The 12692-nt window shown below is 35.4% G+C and overlaps 1 protein-coding gene across 2 annotated transcripts in view; it reads right to left on the minus strand.

Moving 5' to 3' along the window:
- Window positions 1-12103, minus strand: part of LOC127974338 (copine-4) — a 45209-nt gene extending 33106 nt beyond the window's left edge. The window contains exons 1-2 of one of the 2 annotated variants that reach the window (XM_052577529.1): window positions 11902-12103; window positions 2233-2422 (exon numbers count right to left, since the gene is read on the minus strand). In XM_052577529.1, coding sequence (XP_052433489.1) covers window positions 2233-2403 — 171 coding nt within the window. In that variant the 5' untranslated portion in view covers window positions 2404-2422; window positions 11902-12103. The remainder of the gene's footprint in view (window positions 1-2232; window positions 2423-11901) is intronic. The other variant, XM_052577530.1, reaches the window with a different exon arrangement.
- Between the last annotated feature and the right edge of the window lie 589 nt (window positions 12104-12692).

Below are 12692 nucleotides of genomic sequence, written 5' to 3' on the forward strand. Positions count from 1 at the left end.
AGAGCCACCAGCCAAACAAACAAACAAATACTAATCTTGATCAAGGGTCAACAGACACCCACTGCTGATTCTGACATTTCTAAATGCAACACTATTGACAGACAGCATGTTTTTTTTTTGTAGTAAACCCATTTGCTTTTAAAGTACATCAGTGTTCAGTTTTGTGGTTCTGCATTTCATATGCTGAAAATAGTTGTACTGCTCAAAATTTTTGCTGGATATCATAACACAATATTTTTTTTCAAGGATTCTTTGATGAACAGAAAGTTCAAAAGAGCAACATTTATTTGAAATACATCATAAGTAGCATTATAAATGTCTTCTCTGACGCTTTTGACCAACTTAAGGCATCCTTGCTGAATAAAAGTAGCCTATTCGTTTCTTTATTGATCACAAATGTTTGGATGTTAGTGTGAATTTGATATAACTTACTGTATAAAATCTGTTTCTGAACTTTCTCTAACCCAACCCAGTTTTCTGCTCTCACAGCGCCAGATGAATGAGGGATATGCTTGGTAGCAAAATGCAGACCAAATTTAATTAACAATGTCATACTTCAGCTAAAGATTTGATAATAGCTCCCAGTGTACAGTTGGAAAGTGAGAGATGAGCTATCAAACGGAGAGAGAAACTATCACAGTGGGATAATCCACTCAAATTAGATTCAGCCAAAACCCACGGATATGAAATTTAAGTCACTCAATACAATAGCTTTCATAAGTACCATTTTCAGATAAATGAGTCTGACCCATAATCGCACTGAATACTGGAGGAAACGGGTTAAGAGGTGTGAAGAGAAATGCTATCATGACTGCAGTAAATCACTGCTTGTGTTTGTTGAGCTAGAAATGTTAATTTTTCTTCAGGCAACATCAGAGAAACTAAATATCATGATACTTCTCTCTTAATAAACATTAGCTTATAGCTCATAAACAAGGAGTTTTTAGTCTTTGAAAATGTCTTTGGTTTATTAACTTGATTTTACAACATTAAACACAATTTTACAAGCAATCCCATTAAAAATCTCTAATGTATGAGTCTCAGGGAATTTGGATTTGGAAAAATTATAAAGGGCATGATGCAACAAGCTCAGCTATAGTGGCCCTTAAAGAACAAACAGTGCAGCTAAACAGAAGACGTTCATCAAATGTTCTTCATGGCGGGATTTCCAGGAAGAATGAAGAGGTACGAAATGTCGCAAAATGAAGATTTTACAGTGTGGTTTCCTTCCGAGACACTTGCACACACTCAAAGAGCAGAATCACCATAAGTGAATATGTGAACGTCTAATGAGATTGAGAGTGGTGAGAACAGATTCCTGCTGGTGAGCTGGCAAAGCCTTCAGAACCTGATAGGGAGATTTCTCAGAGAACATGTGCTTCCTGCTTCTCTCGCTCATTCACACACATGCATGCTCTCACACATTCACCAACAAATATATATAGGCAGCTTGTCAAAGATCAAGCATACGTGGGAGCACCACAGTAAATAAACTATTACGATAACACACAAAATATAAATAGTCTCAAACTATACTTAACTTAACTAAGATTATGAGGCAAAACTGTGGATTTGTGTCATGCCTGAGGTATTTGTGTAGGTTTTAAAATCAATTACACTACACAGAGGCACTATGTTTTCACCTACACACTGAAATTGCCTGTCGGCTGAACCGCTGCTCGGTTGAACAGTATTTATACAAGGAATTTTCCCACAGATTTTTGTAAAAGTAAAACAAAAACTAATAAAAATGACAAAACCAAACAAAATTACTAACATCTCGATTACAATTAAAAACAGAAAAACAAAACCATTAAAACAGGAAACACAAATTAAAAGTATCAAAATAATAATAAAATCTTCAATAGTATATCATCTCTCACTTATCAATTGAAATAAAATAATCATATTATACAAATGCAAGCATGATATTCTTACATTACTGTATATTCACTAACAATTTGAAATATTCAGTAGTCTCTTCATTTTGTAAGGAATATTTCTATACATCCATATCCAAACCTACACTCATGTGTGATGGTGTGGTGTGAAAATGAGTGGAAAATTGGAAGAAAACAGCAAAGGAATGTGTGAAAATAATGCATTGATATGGCCTCCCAATAGAATTAGAAGACGTAACTAGCTAAAAATTATTTAATTCAGTCACATAACTAGAAATGTTATGCATCCAACTGGAACCACAAATCTTAAACACATAAAACTCAAACCCACCTCTAACCACTGGCCATGGGACTGCATTTTGATGACCACGCAGGGATCCGGCTTGGAGAGGGTATCCCTGTCTGAGATGCCCTTGCAGGCGACCCGCAGCTCTACTTTGGTCAGGCAGGGGCTGTTGAACAGGCCCAGAGAATTGGCTGCAGACTCGTAGATGTCGCTCATGTTTCAGGAAATAACTGTGCTAAGAGGGGGAAAAATAGTATTTTTTAATCAGATTTTTCTCTTAGATCTCAGTTTCAAAGTAATGTTATTTATTACAAATATTTTTTTCAGTTTTAAAATATCACAGATAGAATACAAATGTTTCCGACCAACTTGTTTGCAAAATAGATTGCTGTGTGAACTGTAAGCCAGTGATATTCAATACAGAAATAAAATAAACAATACTATATACATTTACTTTCAAAGCCACTTGTCTATTCAAAGATTCAAAGTTGACTGACAGTCTAAATGCTTTTGTATTTGCATCACAAAATAAATAGCACCAAGCATTTCTTTACTTCTGTTTAAAGAATGCAAATAAATCTGTTTTTTGTAAATGAAAATTACGTATCTGCTTATTTCAAAAATTTGCTACATACGTAACGCCTATCATTTTTCACTGGAATATAATATGTCTGTGCGTTTATACTGAGACATATGGGGATCCTATAGACACAGTAATTCATTTAGCCGATGTGTGGGGAAATTTCTATTCAGATTCCCCACCATCCCAATCAGTTACAATATAGAGTGAATCAGCTGAGCTAACTGAAATTACACAGTGTGTGTGGAGAGAGAGGGAAAAGAAGAGAGAAATCTGAGCTGATGAATGTATATTGAATGATGGATGGGTGTCTTAATATAAAGAAGGAAAATCCCAGAAAGTGCAATAGTAGTAGTGATGCCTGCCTTAGCAGACAAAAGCTCAAACACTAGAAAACACATCCCTAAATTGTAATGTTGTGCTAGTTACTGTCATGTTACATTGTGGCTGCAACCTTCACAGACAAGTAGTCTAGCCAGAAGCAGACCATGAGCGGTAGATCTGACCTGAGAACTGCTCTGTGAAAGAGAACAACTCAATGAAAAGATTATTCTCAGCCAATGCAAAGTCATCCATCACTCCCACTGTATCACACTGACAGCTGACAGCCTCATGCATTATAGGTCAACAGCGATAATACAGAGGTGAGTGGTTCTCTCCCTCTGTGCATGTGTGAAAACTTCTCAACATCAACAGCAAACTACGTCATCACTCTTTCATCCTCTGGATGCTATTTTTGAGTGTTTTCTCAGCCAGTTTCCCGTCTATTTCTGTCTCTGTTAATGACTCTCACTGAGCCTCTTTATATAGACTCACACAATGTCTGTAGCAGAAATAAACTTTTCGAGAAATCTTCAGCGCTAAATTACACCCATTCATAACACTTAAACTGATTAAAAGTAAATATGTTATGCAGTTAGGGTTAGGCTTTGTTTTTAGCTTGTTTTTAGTCTTTCATCAAAATATAGCACCTATAGTTATATGGCAGCAGTGCACAAGCTCTTACATATTGAGTCCTGGTGCTCATGCAAGTAAACTCTAAATAGTTTGAATCTATTTTCTCAGTCCCCCTTCTTCATCCCATCAACTAATGTACTTTGAATAAAAATGGCATAAAAAGTCCAAAAACAGTAATAGCTTTATTTGCTTTTGGAAAGTCTTGCCTCTTCTGCAAGACCAAGGTTGTGCATGTGTTGAAAAGTACTATTAAGTTGAATATAACATAAAAACCAAAAAGAAAAAGTAAGAAATGCTATTTTGCATAATGAAAAGGGTGCTGTTTTTTGCATTTTCAATTCATTCTCATTTTCATAATGTATCCACATAATTACTTTCCTGTTTTTTCATTATTTTCTATGGACATTCCCGTTAGATTCTCATTATTTTGACGTGAAATATGACTCCGTTTTCTCTGTTTCGCCCATTAAACTACATTATGCCCTGCTAAATACTGCTTTCTTTGTACACACTGTACTGTACCACATACAGTATCAGAGAACTTAACCTCAAAGGTCTATGTTTAATGCATACAGTAAATATGAAAGGAACACCAAGACTAACTCAAAGTCTAAAACAGGTATTGTCTATAAGCTAGACACGTGAGAAAGATTTACAAACTTGATATCCCTAATGGCTGCTGGGACATGTTGGGAATACAGGTAGTGCTGAAACCCCACCTCTGTACTCAGTAAAGTGTCAGTCTCAAGAGAACAGCAACACAGCAGAGCTGATGGCAGGTAAGCAGCGGTCCTGTGACAGACTCCACCGGTACATGCAGTCTCCTCCACTGCTGGTGAGACTAAATGAGAATTTGAGGAACTCCCTGCGACAACAGCTGTAATCATAAAGCAGGAAGCTGTCCACCAATCTGACAATGTTCGTCTAATAGCCCTCTGCTTTCTACAACATTTCAATACAGTATCCTGCTTGTTAAAGCAACTCAAGTCTAAATGTTTCATGCATCATAGCTTTTTGGAGGGTGGAAGCAGTACTGAGAAACTAGGCGGATTATTGAACAACGTTTTTTGGAAACCATAAAGAAATTCCCCTAGTTTTAGCCACATAATCCCTTCTGGCTCAGATTAATTCATTTGCTTTGGCAGAATTATGGGATTTCAATCACCTCTATCATAGCTTGGATCCCCCTATTTGGCCATTTAAACCCAACAACAGATAAAAAACTCAGTGTTTATATATGCAGGCATTTGTATTGTGAACAATAAATTAAAGGGGTCGTATGACATTGCTAAAAAGAACATTATTTGGTGTATTTGGTATAATGCAATGTGTTTATGCGGTTTAAGGTTCAAAAACACATTGTTTTCCACATACTGTACATTATTGTTTCTCCTCTATGCCCCCGTCGCTCTGAAACGCATCGATTTTTACAAAGCTCGTCGGTCTTAAAAGACAGGTGGACGCTGATTGGCCTGATTGATATCTCCTGTGTTTTGATTGGCTGAATGCCTCAAGTGTGTGACGGAAATGTTATGCCCCTTAACATACTGTGATGCCGTCTCCCAGCATGACCAGACAAAACCAATTAAACCCATTACAAACAAGGCATTCGTTGCATCCAGTGCTGTTTTTGACTGTTTATGTTCTGTACATATGTCTCTCCTTTTTCAAATGACTTCTTCACAGAAGGAAGCAATATTATAAAAGACTTGTATTTAGCTGAAAGCAACAATTTAAAGTTAAAAACGTCTTAATGAATTCTGTTTATTGTGCATTATTTGTATGTTTATATCAGCTGTTATGACTCTCATTCTGACGGCACCCATTCACTGCGAAGGATCTATTGATCTAAATTTCTCTAAATCTGTTCTGACGAAGAGACAAATCTACATCTTGGATGGCCTGAGGGTGAGAAAACTTTCAGCAAATGTTCATTTTTGACTCTTTAAGAAATCTTTTTTGTTTGTTCCAAAGAAAAACTTTGAGTTTCCTCCAACATAAAGGAGTAAATAAAGACTTAAAATTTTAATATTACTTTCCTTAATGGAATTTAGCAGATGCTCTTATCCAGAGCTTTGGTTTTCATATGTAAAACTGCCAATGTAAACAGATGGCAAGCTTGCACTTCTGAACGGTTATCTGCTAGCCGTGGCAGATATCTCCCTTGACAAGTATTTTACAAGCAATTACCTGGCAGCAACGCATTCCGTAGGCTAGTCATACAGTAAAAATATCAAGTAACAAATAAACATACAAAAATACTGCATTAAGGGCAAGCTTGGCAACAGCTATTCAGCAAATGATGAGCTGGTTTGGATTATGCTGTTCACTTTGATAGGTAATGTCTAACCTTTCCCCTGTCACGTGTTATAACAGGCGTTTATTGAGATTCAGTCTCAGTTACTGGTACATCAGCAGGAATGCTTCACTTAGCTTCAAGATCATAAACAAGCATAAACAAAAGGCAGATTCCCTGCTGAACCTTCCTCTCATTCCCTCATATCATACAGAGTCTCCACAGGAGCGCTGTCAGCATGGCTATATGATACCATCTCTGCAAGATGCCAAAAGATTCTTCCTTTTACAACAGAGTGCATTATAACCATGATAAAGCACTCAACACTTTTGACAGGCCTTTTATTCAAGTTCCAATGTGCAGATCTTGAATGCTGAGACATTCTTTAAGTCTAATACTATCATCAGCTTGCTTAACTTCATTCATGAGGCTTAAATGAAGTTTTGAATGACTGAAACGTGGAAAATCAACAAAATGACAGCTCCTAAAATGTGTTATAAAGCTATAAAGATGCACAAATGTTTACGAATCATGCATTTGTTGAGAAAACAAACTCATTTTACAGGAACTTGAATTTATGTTAACCAAAGCTGGATTTATTTGATTAAAAAAAATGTAGAACATATAGTGAAATATTATTACAATTTAAAATAACTGTTCTCCGTTTTAATTTCTTATAAAATATAATTTATCCTGTGATGCTGGATTTTCTGCAGCCGTTACTCCAGATTTCAGTGAATATCTTATTGTCATTTCTGATAAATTTAATGCATCATTGTTCAATAAAAGTTCTCATTTCTTTTCTTTTTTAAAATACTGACTGACCCATTTTTGTTGGAACATTTTGTATTTGCAAATGACATAGAGGTCAATGTTTAATGTAATGTTTAAATAAAAAAAATGTTTAAATAAAAAAATAATAATAGGTCTAGGAAATATAATAGTGTAAAAAATATTGATTCCAATTTATAAAAAATAAAAAAATATTCACTATTCAAACTTTTACAAATATTTAGTTGATGGTGGAAGCTGTCAAAAACAATTTGTGCATACTACACATTACATATGCATACCTATGAATAATAATGAGGTTACGTCAGTGGGTAATAAATCAAATCCAGCTGCACACAACATGACAGCTGACACAGTTTTTAATGTTGTGGTGATATCCTCTGGGCAATAGATTCAGGAATAAGCAATAAAGTAATTTAGCCTGTTCAAATCATCAAAATTAAAGAGTTGTGTGTGCAATAGTCCACTTAAGATCCGTTTAATTTATGTGGGCTCTATTCCTCCCCTGTCGGTTTCTTAGTGCAGTGAGTAATGGGTTTAAAAACAGAGTAAAGTGTTCAGCTTGAACCCTTCATAATGATCTCAATGTAAAAATCAACAGCGCTGTTGATAAATGAACCTGTATGTGTGAGGTGAAGCCCACTCTGTTTGTTCCCAGCAGGAACAGGCTCTGGGTACTTAATCATTTCTGCAGAGGCAGAGGCCACGAGTCGTCTCCAGAGCCCGGTGGCTTTGATTATTCTTATATTAGAGACAGAAAATATGGCTTGTTAGAGTTTATAGGATTTTTTTGTCAAAAATAATTCATGCAAATCATGCCATGTTTGCCAGATGGTAAAAAAAAAAACCCAACAATCTGATTTTTTAGAATACAAGAATAAATTAATCTTGATTTAGAAGATGATTTTAGGTGGTGGTTGCTTCACAAGACAGATTTTCCAACAAAGCAGAAAAAAAAATACAAAACATGTGTGTATAAAAATCACACGCTGACTTTATTAATATTATCATGAAAAGCACAGCACTGACAATATGCTAAATTCTACACTTCTCTTAAATGTCTGAGTTTCCAACAGTCAATTGATAATAAGTAAACACTGCTAATCTTTTTATTTTTTATTTTGAATTTATGCATTGATTTAAATTGATTAAAATTTACATAAAAACATCATTCAAATAAATGCTGTTCATTTAAACTTTTATTAATCAAAGAATCATTCGTCAAAGAAACATGAACTTATGATAATGACAAGAAATATTTCATCAGCATATTAGAATGATTTCTGAAGAATCATATGCATGGGCGTGGTAGTGGGGGGAAAAGTGGACCTGACTACCCAGGGCCCCGTCTAGGGAGAGGGCCCTTTGAAATCCCATCAAATTTTTTTTTTTTTTTTTTACATTTTTTTTTTTTTAGCCTAATTCGAATTAATTGGGCCCTCCAATTGATGTCATTATTCATTTCAAAATATATTGATGACACCAACTGAGAGAATGGACTCAGTGCCAGACACTCTGGACCCACCCCCCCCCCCCCAGCCCCCCAGCCCCAAAATGTTTTAGTCCGCCCATAGACAGGAGCCGGCGGCAAACAAGTAACGCAGTGAGTCTAGAGCCTTGGAGCCTGATCGGGCTTTCAAAAAAAGAAAGACAGGAACGAAAAAAAAAGGAGGCCGAATGTGGGGAAGCAGCTGATGACTGCTTTCTTTCCAAAAATTGAACTGAGTTTGCTTGTTATGCACCTATATCCAATTAAAGTTAACGTAGTCAACACCAGACAGCTGCTGCTAATGTATGTATGCTAATGTTAAATCTTTAGCTTAGTTTGTCAACCAGGCTGCTTGTTGCTGTAAGTAAATTATGGGCCAGGCCAGCTAACGTCAGGTTGCCAACATTAACCAGTTTCAGAAACAACCAGTGGTTCTGACACCCCAGCAGTAGCAGCACTGGCCAGTCCTGGGCCTGGCAGCTGTTCTGGAGATGAGGCTGAGACTCAGCACAGTGTAAAGTTACTAGCCCTACTATTGCTTATAATGTGGGATATATTCTCAAACTCCTTAATAAATTATCTGCCTATATTTCTGCACATGTAGATGTGCCTACCAATATCACTGTGTTCTCAAGTGCACACAGGTAATATTGAAATTTAAAAACTGGTAAAAAACTACCTGAGATCAACAATGGGCCAGGATAGACTAAACAGCCTCGGCATTCTGTCAATTGAAAGCCAATTGGCCAAACAATTGGACTTTACAGATCTCATCACTGATTTTGCAAACAAAAAAGACTTGTCAGTGGGCATTTACTGGGATGTAGATTACATCTCATTTGACTTTTATTTATTTTTTTACTTTATTTTTTACTTTATTTTTTACTTTATTTTTTACTTTATTTTTTTCATTATTTTTTTCATTATGGCAGGCTTAGCTTTTTTGATTGGTTTCTGAGGGTACAGTTGTCTTGTGTTCTCCTGTTCAAAAATAAATGTTTTTAATGTAAAACTTGCATCAGTATCATGGATCAAAATGTTAGTACACAAACCCGATGTAGCCTAAGGTTTAAAGGTATTTGAGCACAAGTAGGCCAAATAGATTTAAACACTATTTATACTTGTTTATATTCAAATAATAAAAAAAAAATCATTCAAAATTGAATTTTCATTTTGCTAACCCGCATCGTACAATGGCATGTGTAGGGGGCCCACTGACATTGAGAGTATAAAGGGCCCAGAATTTGGTGCTACACCCCTGATCATATGTCACTGAAGACTGGAGTACTGTAATTGCTGCTAAAAAAATTCAGCTTTGCCATTACAAGAATAAATTACATTTTAAAACATACCAAAATAGAAAGCAGTTATTTGATATTGTAATAATATTTCACAATATTGCATTATTTTTGATCAAATAAATGCAGCCTTGATGAGCCTTCAAAAAAATGAATCTAGATTTCAGTAAAAGTCTGATTAGGTTTTAAGCACACTCTAATGAAGACTTGTTGTCAACACATTATTATTATTATTATTAAGTATTAAGCACTCTGCATCATTTCACTTTTGCTAAAAACAAACAGGAGTGTCACATCAGATGCAACCTATGAAACCCATTACCGTGTTATTCCTTCCTCTCAACATGAGAGGAATTTTTTCTCCCATCTCAGTAGGTAATTTCCTCTCCTTACAGCCAGTGTGCCTAATTTGACAAACACCAATAATGGCTCTCAACAGAGAATGAAAGATGCATTCGACTGGAATCTCACCAGAGTCTTGCATCCTGCCATCTTTACCCTTATTTCCAGTCATTTATAACAAACCAATTATTAACTTGGATGTGATCGTCTCATCAGCCTGCTCGATTAGATGAGGATGGGAACAAGACCACAGGCAGCTATTGAAAATGAATCAGCTCGTTATTCTTTAGGAAGTTTGCTAATTAGTTGGGACATAACACGTTCTGTAAATGGAGAAGCATTAAAAGCTTGTGACACATAAGGCACGAAACGGTAAGCAAATGAAACGGTAATGAAACGGTAAGCAAAGACCTAATGAAAAGATGGAATCCTGAAAAGGTTCAGCCTTAGTTCACAACTAAATTGCACTTTTTTAAGGGATGACATTTGATCTCATATATACATGATGTAAACATTATATATATATATATATATATATATATATATATATATATATATATATATATATATATATATATATATATATATAAAGGGATGTAGAGATAGGGCAATATATGTAAGATAACTGAAAACCAAAAACCTTTGAATGTTATATGAGATATAAACTCCATAACCACTGTACAATCAAGATTTCTAGGAACGTTTTAGAAAACAACAACTCAAAAGGATGCAAACAAAACTTACCATACACTCCCATTCAAAAGGTTGGGGTTTGTATTTTTATTTTTTATTACATCACATTTTGAAAGAAATCCCTTGTGCTTACCACAGCTTAGTTTTTTTTTTTTTTATCACAGTGAAAACAGTAACATTGTGAAATATAATTACTATATATTTATTATCTGTCATTGTAATACACATTTTAATATTTTGTGAAAACATTTTTTCTGGATTCTTTGATCAATCAAAAGTTCCAAAGAACAGCATAATATAATATATAAATAATTTTTATTTTAAAAGATAATGCATAATTTTACTGTGAGATATTGTTTAAAACGTTTTTAGAGGTAATAAAAAAGGTACAGAAAAGGTCAAAAGTCATTGTGATTTTTTTATCATGCCACATTTTTACCAGTACATTTGGTACTTCATAACATTTAATGAAATACACTCACCAAGACGGTTGTGACGTGGTCACTGTATTTCTACAGTAAAGATCCACCAGACGTGCGGTTCAATGTTATCATACAGTATTTAGCTACATTATGCTATTTATGTTTCCTCTCTGGCATCCACAACTGAGATCTGATGACCATCCAGCTGTTTTAGTAGTGAAATAAAGTCTGTCTACAGACATGTTCAAGTAAAAGAACCTCATACATATTACTTGCTTCAGTTGTTCACCCCCATCTGGACACTGAAGGAATCGCGTCTTTATAAATGAAGACTGATGTGTGTCAAGAAAACATATTGGTTGAATTTAAAGTACTTTTAAAAGTATAGCACATATACTTTTTAAATAAAATTGTACTTATTTGTTGTATTTAAAAGCAATTTGTGCATGACTAATATTTTTGTTTACTGGATTCATAGCCGTTTTGCGTCCACGATAGGTGTGCAGTTTAACCAGTTAAACAATTAATAAAGGAAATTTACTTCTCTTGTTTATCTTACAGCACATCAATTTATCCATGCTTCAAAATTAAATTAAATGAAAAACGGTAAGCAGAGTCACTCAAAAAAAAAAACATTATATTAACTTCATAAACAGACTATCAGACATTAATTCTACAGCTGATGCGTGCCTCTATCAAGTTCTCTACTACTGTAAGTTATTAACATAAAATGGTCCCCATCCTCTTTCATTTAATTGATTAGAGTGCAAAAAGGTGAGAGCTTCTGTATGAGGCACCTGCGCTCGCGAGCGCTGCAGTGAGAGATGAGAGAGCGTTGCACTCACCTTTAACGAACATGAAAAATAATTCCAGGTAAATTGTTGCTTCGCTGCTTGTCATCAAACACAGAGCACTGAGCAGACATGCGCTCCACACAAGGAGTCGAGCTCCATTCTCAAGCCGCTGTGCAGATGAGGCAAAGTAAAGTATAGCGCGTGCATCTCGCGCGACGGTCCCTCCCCTTCACGCGCCTCACAAGATTCTTTCAGCGGTTACGCGGACTTTAAGGGGAGGGACTGCAGGTAAACAGACTCAATTTTGCTCCTTCTCCTTAATTAACATTAAAACGTGACATATAGAAACAGAAAATAAGTCTTGATCATAAATTGAAGTTGAAAAGTATGCAAATTACGTATAAACTTGAAATATGGAAATATGCCTACGGTATCCCAGCAAAAAAATAAATAAAGTAGGCTAAAGTTTCTAGCCGGTGCCCAAGTTGATGCTCTACTGGTTTGGCTAGTCACCCAGCCTGGACAACTAAAAAGTGCTATAAAGCCAGATCACCAGATCAGAGTAGGCTGTTTTTCTTTTCTTTTTTTCCAACAAAGAGTGTAAATTAACATTCTTCTTACTGAGAATGCAATGATACAATTTGCTGATCTGAAATGGTTCCATGTGTTTCGGCCACTTTTAAGATGACCAGCAAGCCTTCCTATAATTTAGATTAGATAGACTCCTATTATAAAACTTTACTTTATATGCAAAACGTGACTTAAAAATGGCCATAAAATCAAATAAAAGGTTAAAATTGTTATCCAACCAAAGCCATGATTTATGCCTGTCGTAGTCTACC

This window comes from Carassius gibelio, chromosome B16 (genome assembly GCF_023724105.1).
Source record: "Carassius gibelio isolate Cgi1373 ecotype wild population from Czech Republic chromosome B16, carGib1.2-hapl.c, whole genome shotgun sequence".
NCBI classification, from domain to species: domain Eukaryota; kingdom Metazoa; phylum Chordata; class Actinopteri; order Cypriniformes; family Cyprinidae; genus Carassius; species Carassius gibelio.